Source organism: Bufo bufo, chromosome 1, assembly GCF_905171765.1.
Source record: "Bufo bufo chromosome 1, aBufBuf1.1, whole genome shotgun sequence".
Classification (NCBI taxonomy): Eukaryota; Metazoa; Chordata; class Amphibia; order Anura; family Bufonidae; genus Bufo; species Bufo bufo.
Window position 1 is genome coordinate 799,333,501 of NC_053389.1, and position 17,866 is coordinate 799,351,366.

General features: G+C 51.3%; 2 protein-coding genes across 3 annotated transcripts; both read left to right on the top strand.

Moving 5' to 3' along the window:
- Nucleotides 1-2,607: 2,607 nt before the first annotated feature.
- Nucleotides 2,608-11,932, top strand: RNASEK (ribonuclease K). The gene is made up of 3 exons (XM_040415128.1): nt 2,608-2,756; nt 4,864-4,946; nt 11,337-11,932. The coding sequence occupies exons 1-3, from the start codon at nt 2,679-2,681 to the stop codon at nt 11,479-11,481; spliced, it is 306 nt and encodes a 101-aa protein (XP_040271062.1). The 5' UTR covers nt 2,608-2,678; the 3' UTR covers nt 11,482-11,932.
- Nucleotides 11,933-13,078: 1,146 nt separating this feature from the next.
- Nucleotides 13,079-17,618, top strand: C1H17orf49 (chromosome 1 C17orf49 homolog). Of its 2 annotated transcripts, XM_040415130.1 has the most exons (6): nt 13,079-13,299; nt 13,680-13,774; nt 15,828-15,929; nt 16,093-16,289; nt 16,397-16,501; nt 17,377-17,615. In XM_040415130.1, exons 1-6 carry the CDS (start codon nt 13,279-13,281, stop codon nt 17,439-17,441), a joined length of 585 nt encoding a protein of 194 aa, XP_040271064.1. In that variant the 5' UTR covers nt 13,079-13,278; the 3' UTR covers nt 17,442-17,615. The 2 variants fall into 2 exon arrangements, with proteins under 2 accessions (XP_040271064.1, XP_040271065.1); XM_040415131.1 differs by lacking the exon at nt 15,828-15,929 and having other exon boundaries at nt 17,377-17,618.
- Nucleotides 17,619-17,866: the final 248 nt, after the last annotated feature.

Consider the following 17,866-nt stretch of genomic DNA (forward strand, 5'->3'; position numbering starts at 1 on the left):
TCTTCTCCTGATTGTTGACTTTGACATACATACACCTACCTCCTGGAGAGTGTTCTTGATCTGGCCAACTGTTGTGAAGGGTGTTTTCTTCACCAGGGAAAGAATTCTTCGGTCATCCACCACAGTTGTTTTCCGTGGTCTTCCGGGTCTTTTGGTGTTGCTGAGCTCACCGGTGCGTTCCTTCTTTTTAAGAATGTTCCGAACAGTTGTTTTGGCCACGCCTAATGTTTTTGCTATCTCTCTGATGGGTTTGTTGTGTTTTTCCAGACTAATGATGGCTTGCTTCACTGATAGTAACATCTCTTTGGATCTCATCTTGAGAGTTGACAGCCACAGATTCCAAATGCAAATAACAGACTTGTAATGACCTCTGGACCTTTTATCTGCTCATTGTAATTGGGATAATGAGGGAATAACACACACCTGGCCATGGAACAGCGGAGAAGCCAATTGTCCCATTACTTTTGGTCCCTTAACAAGTGGGAGGCACATATGCAAACTGTTGTAATTCCTGCACCATTCACCTGATTTGGATGTAAATTCCCTCAAATTAAAGCTGACAGTCTGAAGTTAAAGCACATCTTGTTCGTTTCATTTCAAATCCATTGTAGTGGTGTATAGAGCCAAAAATGTTAGAATTGTGTCGATGTCCCAATATTTATGGACCTGACTGTAGCGTTTACAATTTATTAGCGCCACAAGGGACGTGCGATCGTATGGTGGCTTCTATAATACACTTTGCTGCTTATGCAGTACAGGGTATTATACTGACGGGCACAGCCTGATAGGAATCCCTGAGGGCAGGCCTGGGACCTCCATTAGGCCCGCGGCTGCCATACTCCGACATCGGCACTCTGCGATTTCACTTGTGTCGGTGCCTGTGTGTAAGGCCGAATGCACACGGCCGTGAGCGGTCCGTGGTAACCCGGCCTGGATTCCTGCTGAGAGCGGGAGCGCACGGCGTCATTGGTTGCTATGACGCCGTGCGCTTTGTGCCGCTCGCTGCACTACAGTAATACACTTGTATAGATCATATGAGTGTATTACTGTACTGCAGCACGAAGCGCACGGCGTCATAGCAACCAATGACGCCGTGCGCTCCTGCTCTCAGATACCGGCCGTGGGTGTTCCACGTTTTGCGGACCGTCCGTCCCTCTATAGAACAGTCCTATCCTTGTCTGTAATACGGTCAAGAACAGGACGCGTTCTGTATGTTTGCGGGGCCGCGGAACGGACATACGGTGTGCTGTCCGCCTCTTTTGCAGCCTCATTGAAGTGAACGGATCCGGAAAAAAATGCAGATCAGATGAGGACAAAAAATACGTTGGTGTATTTTTTTTTCCGTTTCCTCTCAGTTTTTTTTTTGTTTTTTTCTGCGTCCTATATGTTGAACCATTCACTTCAATGGAGTTGCAAAAAAAAACAAAAAAACGGAAATTATTCTGTATGCGTTCCGCAAAAAAAAAAAAAATAGAACATGTCCTATTACTGTTTGCCTTAGGGACAAGGCTAGGACGGTTCAACTGGGGGCCGGACGTTCTGTTCCGCAAACAGTTAGTAGCCGTGTTTTGCACAAGTTCGGACAGACACACGCGGCAATATAATCACGCACACACACGAAGGACACGCCTTATAGGGTCCACAGTGACTGGTTGTACCTAGGGGGCTTTAACCCATTTGTGACTTGCTGACTACAGGAAATGGAAATTTCAGTAAATATATATTTTTTGTCTTTCGCGGCCCGATGGGCCCCATTTCTTACATTGTCATCCGCTTGCACGCATGGAGAGACTCTCTTCTCATCGGGACCCGATATTCCCAGCATTGGAGACATCAGATGATGGGAGTGCTGCGCGAGTGTCGCCAGTTATTTTTCACCGTGGTGCGACTGTAGCCTAATGCCGACTCACTTAGCGTACATTATATTTTCGCCATCTCTATATGACGTCTTTTCCTCCAATCACAACCGAAGCTGCATTTACGTTTCTGCAATACGCTGTGTTGTATTCTCTATTACGTCGCCCCATAACCTGACCCTACACTACAAGTCCCAGGAGTTTTTTTTTTTTTTTTACTGACGCTGAACCTACAGGTGCCATAACCTGGCAACTCCGGAGGCTGTGAGCGGCACCGGCGGGGCCCCCATAACCGTGCCCGAAACTGTGCAAACTGACCGCCCCCAATGTCCTATAGGAACAATATAAGACCGGATTCCCCTCAGCTTCACCGTAAACACGCACACTCGGCTCGGCCGAGCTTGCACGTGCCGGACCTCCAATGGCAGGTGTCGGGGAATGATGGATCAGGCTTGTTGGATTCTTACAGGAGATGAGCAGCTGCCAGAGGAGGAGGACAGCCGCTTATCCTGCTCTCACAAGCATAGGGCCGAGCGTGCATGTGTATTAGTCTAGGCGGCGCCCCCCTATGTCGGGGGTGTCGAGCTACAATACAACAAACACCATGTCACGTGATATATTCCCCTCCCGCTGTCATGTGAGAAACGACTTCGCGGATTGTCCCCTCCCTCCTCCTGTAAGACCTGGCTGCCCTCAGCTAGTACGGCTTCGTAGACACGCCCCCTTCCGCGCCCACAGCCAATGAGCGCGCAGCCGCGCGCTCCAGCCGCCGTCAGCTGACCGGGCCAGGTAGTCGGAGGAGAGCTGAGCTCGGCGTCGGTCATGGTGTCTCTGCTGTGCTGCGGGCCCAAGCTGGCCGCCTGCGGGATCGTGCTGAGCGTGTGGGGCGTCATCATGCTGGTGAGTGGACACCCCCCCCCCCCCCCCCTTCATACATTAGCCCTGGGAGCCTCCAGGCAGAGAGGGCGCCGGGGCAGGGGCGTTTTGGGAATTTACGGGGTCTGCGGACCCTAATCCATCACACTGTGATTTAATTAGAAGTTACCCTTTAATTTCTTAAAGGGTAATGTCAGTAAAGGGTTAAATGATTGGGTGCCGCTCTTCTTGATTCTTCGCCGCTTCTCCTTTCCGTATCCTTGGTGTACGAGTCATGTGACCCCCCCCCCCCATGTAGTTCCCCAAAATCTTGGATGACACTTAAAGGGGCGGTCGCAATAGATTCTAGATCTGGAGGTCTATAAAGGGGTTAATGAAGGCGTTTCGGGGTCATCGCGTGCGGGGCTTTTTACAATGGGGCGATTGTCTGCGGGGCCCCGTTAAGAACGCCGCCTGGTCCTTCCCTACCTCGAGATCTGTGTGCGGTCAGTGAGTGGAAGCCCTGAGGCTGCGACTCTGCAGGCCTCACAGCTGAGGGTTCGTTACAATGACAACTCGTACAGTAGGGCGCCCACACGGATACGTGGTAGAAAAACGCGTCTGGGATGCAACTGTAACAAAGCCTCAGCTGTAAGTCGTGGCAGGTTTAGAGGTCAGTGAGGTTTCTATTCACTGCTGGCAAGCAGAGGAGGATCAGCAGGCCGCAGTGTTGACTGTACGCAGGAGGAGGTGCAGAGCTGTGTGTACTGTAAGCAGCCCCCGTGTGTACATGTAAAGCTGCTGCCCGCCTCTGACCGCCCGCCTCTGACACAAACCGGTCCTGATCAGTCTGCAACCGTTTCCCTGAAAAGCTGGGAGACGACAAAATGGCCGCCTACACTGGGTTGTCACCCAGCTTTCCTGCATGGCTAGCGACTCGCACCACTAGCCTGCCCCCCCCCCCCCTCTCTTCATATTCACTTCTTGATAATATGGCTGGAATGATCACCGATTCCAAGGAGCCCCGCGTGGCGAGGCATTGTGGTACTGAGCCATGGCGACGACATCCTAATACCATAGTGGTGGCATAATATGCTCTAGATGGAGCTGCCCTTTAAGGGGGCGTCCATGTATCTGCTGCAAAGTATGGCATGTAACGTATCAAATTAAAGGGTAGATGACTGCGGACGTGGGGGCGGGGTTATGTGTTCTGGACGATGGGTGTCTCGTGGGTTGCTTGCACGATATATAGCTGGGGGGGAAACTGTGCCCGTGTGGGTGCCGGATAGTGTCCCTCCAGTGGACCCCCCCCCTCACATGACCCTCTAACCATCCCACGGCACGGTTGGCTTATTTGGGAATGGTGGGGGGTGGTCTAACTAATGGCCGAGCTTGGAGAAACTTTGGAGCCCAGTAGTTTAACCCATTCGTTGCCTCAGTTGAGTGACCGCAGCAGGGACACTGGACCTACAAGAGGACTCCAGGGTGGTCGGGGGTCACTGAGGTGACCATACACGTTACATAGCTAATGGCTGAACGCTGCTCCGGACCTCGGCCGAGCATGCATGTGTCCAATGGAGAGGACCCTGGAGGAAGGTTGTCGCTGTGAGAACCAAGGGTGGGACATGCTGAGGCTCAGCTGCCTGATCCCTGTCATAAAAGATTTCCACAAAGGTGGAAGATTATTTAGATTAAAATGTTGTCCTCCCGCATAAAACACGGGCCCGAAAAATGAGCGTGTCCTTAAGGTCCAAACGGGATCGTTCATTAAAGGGGTGGTGCAAGAATGGGCCGGACCTGTAGCGGGAAGATGACTTACCTGCTCCCCGCTCCTTCTCCGCTGGGTGACGTCGCTAAAAAAATCCAGTATGACATCACCGCGGCAAAGACCGGATCCCCTTATGTCATGGCAAATGGTCACTTGACTAAAGGGGATCCGTCCTCTGCCGCGCCCAGTGATTGGCTGCGGTGAGGTCCTAGCGGATGTTTTCAGTGAGGCAGGCCGGGAGAAGGAGGTACAACCCCCTTAAGGAGTTAAAATGGTGCTGTGTAATGATTGGTCGGCGCGCACTCTGCGGACCTCGGGCTGTCTCCGGAGACCCCAGAGCTTTCTTAATCCTTTTTTTTCCTTTTTTTGGTCTTGATGTTTTAGGTGCTGCTCGGAATATTCTTCAACGTCCATTCTGCCGTCCTGATAGAAGATGTTCCATTCAGCCACGAAGATCTGTTTGATGAGTAAGTCCTTCTTGTAGACTCTCCACATCTTCTTCTTACATGTCCTCCTCCTTGCAGATCCTCAGTGTCTTCTCTCATGTCCTCCCTCCTCGTAGACTCTCCACTTCTCACATGACCTCCATCCTTATAGACTCTCCACATCTTCTCCTCTCCTTGTAGACTCTACATGTCTTCTCCCTTCCTCTCCTTCTAGATTCTCAAATGCCATCGCTGTGTGTAGATTCTTCACATGTATTCCTCATACGTCCTCCCTCCTTCTAGATTCTTCATGTCTTCCCTTCACACATCCTCCCTCTTTGTAGACTCTCCCCATCTTCACCTCACATGTCCTCTCTCTCTCTCTCTCTCTCTCTCTCTCTTATTGTAGATTTTCAACTACTCGTCCTCCCACATCCCCCCCCTCCTTGTACACTCTCCACGTTTTCTTCTCACACGTTCTCTCTCTCTCTCTCTCTCTCTCTCTCTCTCTCTCTCTCTCTCTCTCTCTCTCTCTCTCTCTCTCTCTCTCTCTCTCTCTCTCTCTCTCTCTCTCTCTCTCTCTCTCTCTCTCTCTCTCTCTCTCTCTCCTCGTATACTTTTGACATCTCCTTTCTGTCCCCTCGTCCTTGTAGACTCTCCACCGCCTTCTCGTCCTTGTAGACCAAGCATGTCAAACTCAAAGGCTAACATGGGCCAAAAAAAACAAAATTTAAGTTTATGTGGGCCGCATCAAAAAAAAAAAAATTATTTTTTTTACAATATAATGCAGACGGATCCGCTCTGAACGCAAGTGTGAAAGTAGCCTTAGGGGCGAGAACCTGGGATCTTTCATCCCTTGTCCTATTCAGCTCTATCAGGGTGAATAGGACTTCACACTGTCCCTGCTGCTCTGTGCCTTGTGCACACAGCATCAGGGATGTTACCATGGCAACCAGGGCTTCTGTAGCGTCCTGGCTGCCATGGTAACTGATCGGAGCCCCAGGCTTACACAGCTGGGGCTCCGATCAGAAGCTGCCACTGCACCACCAATGAGGGGGAGGGGAGAGGTCCCTGTGGCCACTGCCACCAATGATTTTAATACTGGGGGGGTTGAGAGGGGCTGGCGCACTGTGCCACCAATGATTTTAATGGGATGGGGGTTGAGAGGGGGGTGGGGCACACTGCACCACCAATGATAAATTACCCCTTTATACAGGAGGCTGGTACTGGCAGATCAGCAGTTAACCCCTCAGGTGCGGCACCTAAGGGGTTAACTGCCTCTGATCGCAGCTCCCTGTCAGCGGCAGGGTGCCGGCAATGCGATTCTGCTGCCGGGTGTTCTGAGATATTTTCCTACACAGTGAACTGAGCATGCTCAGTAGAAGTGAAGTCTCCGCCCACATGTTAAGTTCCTGCCCATTCTCCCCACCCATTATAGTTGGTAGGAAAATAGCATAGCTTAATGTGTGGTAAATTGCTGCCTATGATATTTTCCTACCTTTACTATATTTAAAGTATTGATAATCTGAATTTTGTCAGTAACCTTTTTTTTTTTAATAATCTCTATTTTTTTTTTATTCACTACTGTATGTAGTTTACTGTTTTGACAGTATACTAAGGATCTGTACTTTTTCTTTCATTGCTGTGCCAGGTGACTAATTTGCGATCCATGCAGCACATACAGTACATAGGATACATGCAGCACATACAGTACATAGGATACATGCAGCACATACAGTACATAGGATACATGCAGCACATACAGTACATAGGATACATGCAGCACATGCAGTACATAGGATACATGCAGCACATGCAGTACATAGGATACATGCAGCACATGCAGTACATAGGATACATGCAGCACATGCAGTACATAGGATACATGCAGCACATGCAGTACATAGGATACATGCAGTACATAGGATACATGCAGCACATGCAGTACATAGGATACATGCAGCACATGCAGTACATAGGATACATGCAGCACATGCAGTACATAGGATACATGCAGCACATGCAGTACATAGGATACATGCAGCACATGCAGTACATAGGATACATGCAGCACATGCAGTACATAGGATACATGCAGCACATGCAGTACATAGGATACATGCAGTACATAGGTTACATGCAGCACATGCAGTACATAGGTTACATGCAGTACATAGGATACATGCAGTACATAGGATACATGCAGCACATGCAGTACATAGGATACATGCAGCACATGCAGTACATAGGATACATGCAGCACATGCAGTACATAGGATACATGCAGCACATGCAGTACATAGGATACATGCAGCACATGCAGTACATGGGATACATGCAGCACATGCAGTACATGGGATACATGCAGCACATGCAGTACATGGGATACATGCAGCACATGCAGTACATGGGATACATGCAGCACATGCAGTACATGGGATACATGCAGCACATGCAGTACATGGGATACATGCAGCACATGCAGTACATGGGATACATGCAGCACATGCAGTACATGGGATACATGCAGCACATGCAGTACATGGGATACATGCAGCACATGCAGTACATGGGATACATGCAGCACATGCAGTACATGGGATACATGCAGCACATGCAGTACATGGGATACATGCAGCACATGCAGTACATGGGATACATGCAGCACATGCAGTACATGGGATACATGCAGCACATGCAGTACATGGGATACATGCAGCACATGCAGTACATGGGATACATGCAGCACATGCAGTACATGGGATACATGCAGCACATGCAGTACATGGGATACATGCAGCACATGCAGTACATGGGATACATGCAGCACATGCAGTACATGGGATACATGCAGCACATGCAGTACATGGGATACATGCAGCACATGCAGTACATGGGATACATGCAGCACATGCAGTACATGGGATACATGCAGCACATGCAGTACATGGGATACATGCAGCACATGCAGTACATGGGATACATGCAGCACATGCAGTACATGGGATACATGCAGCACATGCAGTACATGGGATACATGCAGCACATGCAGTACATGGGATACATGCAGCACATGCAGTACATGGGATACATGCAGCACATGCAGTACATGGGATACATGCAGCACATGCAGTACATGGGATACATGCAGCACATGCAGTACATGGGATACATGCAGCACATGCAGTACATGGGATACATGCAGCACATGCAGTACATGGGATACATGCAGCACATGCAGTACATGGGATACATGCAGCACATGCAGTACATGGGATACATGCAGCACATGCAGTACATGGGATACATGCAGCACATGCAGTACATGGGATACATGCAGCACATGCAGTACATGGGATACATGCAGCACATGCAGTACATGGGATACATGCAGCACATGCAGTACATGGGATACATGCAGCACATGCAGTACATGGGATACATGCAGCACATGCAGTACATGGGATACATGCAGCACATGCAGTACATGGGATACATGCAGCACATGCAGTACATGGGATACATGCAGCACATGCAGTACATGGGATACATGCAGCACATGCAGTACATGGGATACATGCAGCACATGCAGTACATGGGATACATGCAGCACATGCAGTACATGGGATACATGCAGCACATGCAGTACATGGGATACATGCAGCACATGCAGTACATGGGATACATGCAGCACATGCAGTACATGGGATACATGCAGCACATGCAGTACATGGGATACATGCAGCACATGCAGTACATGGGATACATGCAGCACATGCAGTACATGGGATACATGCAGCACATGCAGTACATGGGATACATGCAGCACATGCAGTACATGGGATACATGCAGCACATGCAGTACATGGGATACATGCAGCACATGCAGTACATGGGATACATGCAGCACATGCAGTACATGGGATACATGCAGCACATGCAGTACATGGGATACATGCAGCACATGCAGTACATGGGATACATGCAGCACATGCAGTACATGGGATACATGCAGCACATGCAGTACATGGGATACATGCAGCACATGCAGTACATGGGATACATGCAGCACATGCAGTACATGGGATACATGCAGCACATGCAGTACATGGGATACATGCAGCACATGCAGTACATGGGATACATGCAGCACATGCAGTACATGGGATACATGCAGCACATGCAGTACATGGGATACATGCAGCACATGCAGCACATGGGATACATGCAGCACATGCAGCACATGGGATACATGCAGCACATGCAGCACATGGGATACATGCAGCACATGCAGCACATAGGATACATGCAGCACATAGGATACATGCAGCACATGCAGCACATAGGATACATGCAGCACATGCAGCACATAGGATACATGCAGCACATGCAGCACATAGGATACATGCAGCACATGCAGTACATAGGATACATGCAGCACATGCAGTACATAGGATACATGCAGCACATAGGATACATGCAGCACATGCAGCACATAGGGTACATGAAGTATATAGGAGACAATGAATCCAACAGACAGCAAAGAAAAGAAGTGAAATACAGTATATAGGATACATATGGCATATAGGAGGCTTCAGCAATTAGAAACCAGTAGGCACTTACATGTGGCAGCAGGAGAAGCAATGAATCTAACAGATCGTGAACAGAAACAGTAGGAAAATATATTGGGTGGGGAGAATGGGCAGGAACTTAACATGTGGGCGGAGACTTCACTTCTACTGAGCATGCTCAGTTCACTGGGTAGGAAAATGCCTGAAGTAGGAAAATATCTCAGAACACCGGCACCCGCCTCCTGTATTGTGTTAGAGACTGACTTTCACTATTAGGCCACACAGAGCGGCGCCCAGCGATGTCTCTGCACTCACCATTAGTCCTGGGCGCCGCTCCGTTCGCCCGCAGTGCCCCATTACTGTCTCCTCTCCTCCTGCTCCACATGCTGCTGATTACTATCGGAGCGATGGGAGGAGACATCAGCTTCACTAGTGGGCGTTCCTTCTTCCTGGCTGTAGCGCTGTCCAATCGCAGCGCAGGGAGAAGGAACGCCCACTAGTGAAGCTGATGTCTCCTCCCATCGCTCCGATAGTAATCAGCAGCATGTGGAGCAGGAGAGGAGACAGTAATGGGGCACTGCGGGCGAACGGAGCGGCGCCCAGGACTAATGGTGAGTGCTGAGACATCGCTGGGCGCCGCTCTGTGTGGGAAATGGGAATAGTCCTATCATTGGTGGCTCAGTGCGCCCGCCCCTCCTCCGCCCCTCTCTCCTCATTGGTGGCTCAGTGCGCCCGCCCCTCCTCCCCCCCTCTCCTCTCATTGGTGGCAGCAGCGGCAGCAGCCCAGGGGGGACGGAGGACAGCATCCTTCTCCCCGTGCTGCTGAGAGAACATGAGCGCGCCGATAGCAGCGCGCTCATGTTCAGAGATACTAGACTGCCGGGCCGCAAAGATATTCATTGCGGGCCGCATGTTTGACACCCATGTTGTAGACTCTCCACCGCCTTTCTCGTCCCCCGTAGACTCTCCCCACCGCCTTTCTCGTCCCCCGTAGACTCTCCCCACCGCCTTTCTCGTCCCCCGTAGACTCTCCCCACCGCCTTTCTCGTCCCCCGTAGACTCTCCCCACCGCCTTTCTCGTCCCCCGTAGACTCTCCCCACCGCCTTTCTCGCCCCCCGTAGACTCTCCCCACCGCCTTTCTCGCCCCCCGTAGACTCTCCCCACCGCCTTTCTCGCCCCCCGTAGACTCTCCCCACCGCCTTTCTCGCCCCCCGTAGACTCTCCCCACCGCCTTTCTCGCCCCCCGTAGACTCTCCCCACCGCCTTTCTCGTCCCCCGTAGACTCTCCCCACCGCCTTTCTCGTCCCCCGTAGACTCTCCCCACCGCCTTTCTCGTCCCCCGTAGACTCTCCCCACCGCCTTTCTCGTCCCCCGTAGACTCTCCCCACCGCCTTTCTCGTCCCCCGTAGACTCTCCCCACCGCCTTTCTCGTCCCCCGTAGACTCTCCCCACCGCCTTTCTCGTCCCCCGTAGTCTCTCCCCACCGCCTTTCTCGTCCCCCGTAGACTCTCCCCACCGCCTTTCTCGTCCCCCGTAGACTCTCCCCACCGCCTTTCTCGTCCCCCGTAGACTCTCCCCACCGCCTTTCTCGTCCCCCGTAGACTCTCCCCACCGCCTTTCTCGTCCCCCGTAGACTCTCCCCACCGCCTTTCTCGTCCCCCGTAGACTCTCCCCACCGCCTTTCTCGTCCCCCGTAGACTCTCCCCACCGCCTTTCTCGTCCCCCGTAGACTCTCCCCACCGCCTTTCTCGTCCCCCGTAGACTCTCCCCACCGCCTTTCTCCCCTCTTATTTAATTTGATTCTTCATGTAGTCTCCTGACATGTCTGACTTCTCATTAATGATGTCTTCTCTTCTCCAGCCCCAAGCCTCCCAGCAAGCTGTATGGCCTATATGAGCAGGTCTCATATAATTGCTTCATCGCAGCTGCCATCTACATCGTCCTGGGCGGCTTCTCCTTCTGCCAGGTCCGGCTGCACAAGAGGAAAGAGTACATGGTGCGCTGAGCGTCCTTCCTGTAACCTTGAGGACTATGTGATGAGGCACAGATGAAGATGCTGAACCTTCTCCTACTTTCCTTAGTGGCTACTTCACCCCCCCGCCCCCCCCCCCCCCCAAACATTTCTCCCTGTAGACCATCAAATCCAGGACTCCCATCATCTGTATGGTGGTGTCTCCTCACACCCAGCCTCCAGACATTCATCATTATGTCTCCACCTTCATCCAGCCCTGAGAAGATGTCTTCAGCCCTCGGGCCTTCACTCTTGAAGGACTGATTCTAGATCTGGAGGTTGATTGTTACCTCAGATGCGACTTGTGTACATTCCTGAGCCCGCCGTCCACCCCTCTCGTCCCCCCCCCCCCCCCTATCTCCCTCAGATCTTTTTCCCTTCTTGATGTTATTTAAGATACAAGATGTAAATGTTTAATAAAGTGATGAGAGTTGTGTGATATAAAGACGGCTCTGTAGTGGTCTCCTGAAATACTCTGTGCTGCTGGGGACCCTTTCAGCTCATCAGGTCTGGGACCTACCAGCCGTGGCCTTCCATTCATCTCATTTCATCATGACTCTGCCTGAGTCACATCATCACATGAGTGGTCAATGCTTCCCATAGCTCCTCTGAAATACTCTGTGCTGCTGGAGAAACCCCCCCCCAGTATTGAATATCCACCTCACGTTTAGTCCCTGCTGCTCATGTTGCTCTCCTGAAATACTCTGTGCTACTCCAGTCCGACTTGAGGCCCCGGCCCCACTAGTATTTAGTCGCTGCCCTCATTGCATGTCCCTGCCTCTCACGGTCCTCTCCTGAAATACTCTGTGCTGCTGAGACTAAGCATAATTTACATCAGAAGGCCTGTTGGGCATGTTGAGAGTTGTAGTTCTGCAGAGCAGGGAGTCGGAGACACTATAAATAATAATGGCTATATCCTGGTTGGATTCCCACTGAAGCCTGTGTGGGGGAGGGGAAGTGACAACCCCTTGGCACGGGGTCTGAAGAGCGCCTCCCATTCCTGGCCAGCTGGTGTGATCGAGAGCAGGACACCGCCTCGTCCAGCAGAGGGCGCCAAGTAACAGGAAAACTGCAGTGGGAAGCACAGTGTCAGTCTGCTGCAGCTACAGCCTGATGGTGTATGTAAAAACTGTTCATCCTGGGCCTTCTGGTTCATGAATATAATGCTAGAACTACAGTGAGGACTGACACCACTACCTGCTCAGACTCATCCAGGATGCGTAGGCATTCTGGTGGTCTAATATCACAGGCTCATAGTATCCTGGGGGGGGCCTGAGAAGCCGCGGCCGTCTAAACGAGCCCCCCCCCCCCCCAAAAAAAATCTGTTACCCGTTAGTACCGTAACAGGTGGTGTGCACTACGTGCAGATATAGCAGAGCTGACTCGTCATTACCTACAGCTCTATGTAACAACATGAGCCAAAATAACATTCTCCGCTCTGCTACATCCACACGCGCGCAAGGCGGGAAGGAATCGGCAGCCAATAGGATAGCAGCACCGAGGTCACCCCTCCAATAGGAGAAAAGTAAAGGCGGGGCATTGACTGGTGATTGACAGCCCGCAGCAGCCTATCGTAGCGAGAGATTGGTGTGGGCGGGCTCTGGACTTAGCCGGAGCGTCAGCAGAAGGAGCCAATAACAGCGCGGCACTGGCGGACGCGCAGCGAATAGGAAGCGGAAGAAACGGGGACGGTTATACAGCGGTTCACCGGAGAGGGAAACGGCTGCAGCTAGGCGGGGAGCTAGCAGCGGAGAGCTCGGCTCCACCACAGACATCTTCTGATCTGGCGCCATGACGTCAGCATCGACTAAGGTACCCCGCTGGCATTATAGACATCTGATTGGTGCGGCGCAGTCATGTGATCGCCTGTCCAGCCGCGTTGCATGCTGGGAAGTGTAGTTCTAAAGCCGCAAACAGGAAAGGCATAGATAAGCCAGTATCTGGTGGCGGCTGTGAGCTGTCTGTCAGAGGGGCAGAACTACAACTCCCAGTATGGCCTATGGCTGGGGGATGTAGTCCTGTAGCCGGTGACTACTACCACTTGGTGGCTCTGAGGACTGCAACTCCCTCCCAGCATGCCCTCCAACAGCTGCTGGAGTATGCTGGGACTTGTAGTTCCACCCTGAGATAACGGGAAGTGACGTGAAATGTGTTTGCAGTTGTAATAAAGGATTTCTTCTTATTATTTCCAGGTCGGGGAGATCTTCTCGGCAGCCGGCGCAGCCTTCACCAAGCTGGGCGAGCTCACCATGCAGCTGCACCCGGTGACGGACTCCTCGCCTGCCGGGTAACTGTCGCCTTAGGGCTCCTGTGGCAATAAAACCAACGCGAGCGACCGACGGCGCTGAGATCATGGCGGGGGCGCACCTCACGTGTTACGGGCTCGGTCTGCGTGGCCTCTTGTCACTTCCGTTGCCGTCCCATGGACACGACGTAGACAGAAGTATCTGCTTCTCCCTTTAAAGGGGTTGTCCATCCTTAGCACATGGCCGCCGGGTACATGTACCCGCGTGTCACCTCCCACCCCGGGCCTGGTGCACCAATCCTAGCGCGTAACTACAGAGGTGCAATAAAACTAGTCAGATATTTATTACGGGCTCGTGCACACGACCGCATGTATTCTGCAGTCCGTAAAAAATAAATGCATTCCGTATTTTGCATGAATGGAGAGCGCAAGCGCGGCTACCGCTCCATTCACTTCTGCGGGACTGCTGGCGGCTGCTCGGCGCTCACTTTGGGTGTCCCATTATGGACATATCTTAGCGCTATGCCACCAAAGTCATAAATAATAAAAAAAAGTCATACATAAAACCGAGTCACCTTACACAGACGTCTGAGCCTGGGGATTTTACATACTTCCGTTTTTTTTTCACTAGCGTTACTGCAGCGCTTTTTAGGAAGCCTTTGGCGCCTGCGGTCTTCCTTGCAGGCGTTTTTAGCTTTGGTTATTCCCCCCTCCAGTGATGCCGCCTCCATTCTTGCACATTCCGTTTTTATCTATGGATTTTTACATATTCATTTCCTATTTCCAGAGATTTGACTCATTTTATTATTCCTAATATGTAGGTTTATATCTTCCTTTCCGAAAATCGGCTCCGCTCCCGTCCACATGTTGTGTGCGGTATTGCGTCTCAGCCCCATTCACTTCATTCACTCGGATCTGCAGTACCAGACACAACCCGTGGACAGGTGTGGCGCTGTTTCTGAAGGAAAGCAGCTACATGTTTATAAAGCCTCTTGCACACGACCGCATGGCTTTTTCAGTATTTTGCGGTCCGCAAAAAACGGATCCGCAAAAAATACGGACGACGTCCGTGTGCATTCCGTTTTTTTGAGGAACGGAACAGCCGGCCCCTGATGGAACAGTACTATCCTTGTCCGTAATGCGGACAATAATAGGACATGTTCTATCTTTGAATGGAACAGAAATACAGAAACGGAAGACACACTGAGTACCTTCCATTTTTTTTGCGGATCCATTGAAATGAATGGTTCCGTATACGGAAGGCAAAAAGGGAGCGTAAACGGAAAAAAATAACGTTTGTGCAAGAGGCCTAATCCTGGAAAATCCCTTTAGGGCTCATGCACATAAACGTATTTTCTTTCCGTGTCAGTTCCGTTTTTTTTTTGCGGACCGTATGCGGAACCATTCATTTCAATGGGTCCACACAAAAAAACAAAAACGAAGTTACTCCATGTGCATTCCGTTTCCGTATGTCCGTATTTCCCTTCTGCAAAAAAATAGAACATGCCCTATTAGTGTCCGCATTACGGACATTGATAGGACTGTTCTATTATTAGGGGCCGGCTGTTCCGTTCCGTATACGGAATGCACACGGACGTCACCCGTATTTTTTGCGGATCCGTTTTTTTTGAGGACCGCAAAATACATACGGCCGTGTGCTTGAGCCCTTAGTCAGCTGGAAAGATATGATCAGAACAAGCATCTGTGAAGGTGATGCTCAGGGGGGCACTTACTTTTGGAAACACAACCTCGCCACCAATTACCCATAAGGGACACGGTCACAGGTTACGGTCAGCGTCTTATTGCGCCCCCCAGCAATGAGACCCCCAAACTAGAAGGGTGTACAGTAAGGGTAGCCCTAGTGGCAGCCCCAGGTACTGCATTGAGGCCCAAGTGATGTGGAAGCCTAAATTTATACGACACGTTCCCCAAGTTCTGACTAAGGGGGTGTAATCATTTTTGCATCTGGTTTGGGAATATGTCAGGTGGAATGGGGGAGGGGGTTGGGTGTGATTAAGGCTGTGTCCCTGTCTCTTTTTCCATGTCTGACCCCCGTCTCTGGTTTCACTCCCGATCTCCCCTTGTGTCTCCTTAGGGCCCGCTGGACAGACACTGAGATTCAGATGTTACACGCGGCCGTCAGACGCTTCGGGGAGGACTTAAATCAGATCAGCTCAGTAATCAAGGAGAGGACAGTGTAAGGAGAGGGGTGGGAGGTAGAATGAAGGACAGGGGGCACACCCGTGGGTAGAAGACCCTTCCTGTATGGTCCCCCTCATTCTCCCTGTCGTACCCAGGTTTTGCCCGTCTTTCCTATATTTCCGCCATAACCTGACATCTTACCTTGTCTCCCCCCCCAGGGCTCAGCTCAAGTTTGCCGTGAAACGGAAGATCTACGACGACAACGGCGTCCCCCTGTCCTCAGATTCCTCTAAGAAAGTGGTGAAGAAAGTGATCTCCGTACCCTCCGTCATGTCCTTGCCGGCGCCACCAGCGGTTGGAGGAACGAGTCTTCCAGAGGGGTCTCAGAGCGCCATGAGGAAGCGCAAGTCGTCCGGTGAGCATTGGAATGAAGGAAGGAACATGGCGGGGGGGGGGGGGGGGGGGGCGGGGGGGTCAGCGGGATTATGGTTCTTACTACTACCTGACCGTTTCTTCCCGCAGATGTGACCCTCAGTGCCTTGAATGACTCCGATGCCAACAGTGACTTGGTGGACATTGAGGGACTGGGTGACAGGAGCACGGTGAAGAAACTCAACTTTGATCAGGGTGCGACATTCATGTATAAAGATGGGGTCGTTACTGGTGGGAAAGGGATTCTGGGAGTGCAAGTAACGGGGTTAAACCTTCCAGCTGCTGTCCTCCTCCGGTCACACACATCTTACCAGACTTCCTTCTTTTCCCCCAGTCCAGGCCCTGATCTCCCTCTGTTCCAGCTGGGCCCAGATCTTGACCAGTCCGGCCTCTTCTTATGTGTCTCTACTAGAGATGAGCGAGTCGCTTGGCACGAATCGATCCGCTCATCTCTAGTCCCTACGCCATAGTCTTGATTGGACCCTGCAGTAAGCTCCCTCTGTCTTTTCATCCTTCTGTCCCAGCTGGACCCATCTATTCTTCACCTCTGGACTTTGCCTTCCTTTCCCTCACCCATAACCAGGGCCCTTGTCCCTGTCCTCTGACCAAGCCACTGTCCCTCCTCCCGCCAGTCCCTGCTCTCCCTACTTTTCCAGCTGGACCCATGTCTCGCCCAGTCAGACCCTGTTCCTCTGCGGTTATCAGACTGGGCCCTGCATTGCATTGGACCTTGTGGTCTGGACACAAGCCCCCTCCTTCACCATCTTCCCTTCCAACTCACCCGGCTGAACTCCTTTCTGCCCTCACTATAGACTCCTCCGACCAAGACCCCCCTCTCCTCCCACCAGACCTTCTCTCCCATGGGTTCCCATCGGACCCATATTTCCTCTTTCTCTCCTTTTTTCCTTCTCCTTTCTTTGGACCTGATCTCTGATATTCCCTCTCCTGTTGCCTTCTCCCTTTGGACCTCAATCACCTCTTGCTCCCCTCTTCCACCCATCCTGCGCCTGTCTACCCTGCTCCACACCATCCCTTCCCCCATCTCTAATTCTTCTTTTTTTTTATTGCAGAAAGCCTAAACTTGGATTCCAGTTTTATCATGAACTCCAGTGACCTCCCGCTGTTATCTCGCTGACCCTGCACCCTCTCACCCCTTGTAAATAGCAGCTTCCCCCACATCTCCTGAAGTGTCTGAAGATACCCGACTTGTGTCTTCGTCCCCAGAAGACCTGCCCTCCCCTCCGATCTTGTACTAAAGTTGTGAATTGCATTTTTTAAAAATAAAATGGTTAAAAATTTTCGAACAAATTCTTGTATTTGTCTTCGTCCGGCCGCAGCGTGTTTGTTTCCAACACCCTGAAGCAGCACAAACAGAACTGGCAGTAAAAACCGCTAGGGCACTGCCAATATCTGTGTGCTGCTAGAGGGACATGGTCACCGGTGAAATCTCCATTGGCAGATGCAGCTGGCATCTGTGCTGTCCTGGGCGCGGGCATCCTGCTATCTACTGTGTAGGACAAAGACCTACTTAAAAAAAATATAATAAATGACAGTAATATT

Bases quoted from the DNA above. Each gene is read 5' to 3' on its own strand.
- RNASEK (XM_040415128.1), top strand. From the start codon at position 2,679: ATGGTGTCTCTGCTGTGCTGCGGGCCCAAGCTGGCCGCCTGCGGGATC. The intron at 2,757-4,863 runs GTGAGTGGACAC...TTGATGTTTTAG, and splicing joins TGTGGGGCGTCATCATGCTG to GTGCTGCTCGGAATATTCTT. The intron at 4,947-11,336 runs GTAAGTCCTTCT...TCTCTTCTCCAG, and splicing joins CACGAAGATCTGTTTGATGA to CCCCAAGCCTCCCAGCAAGC.
- C1H17orf49 (XM_040415130.1), top strand. From the start codon at position 13,279: ATGACGTCAGCATCGACTAAG. The intron at 13,775-15,827 runs GTAACTGTCGCC...GTGTCTCCTTAG, and splicing joins ACGGACTCCTCGCCTGCCGG to GGCCCGCTGGACAGACACTG. The intron at 16,502-17,376 runs GTGCGACATTCA...TTTTTATTGCAG, and splicing joins GAAACTCAACTTTGATCAGG to AAAGCCTAAACTTGGATTCC.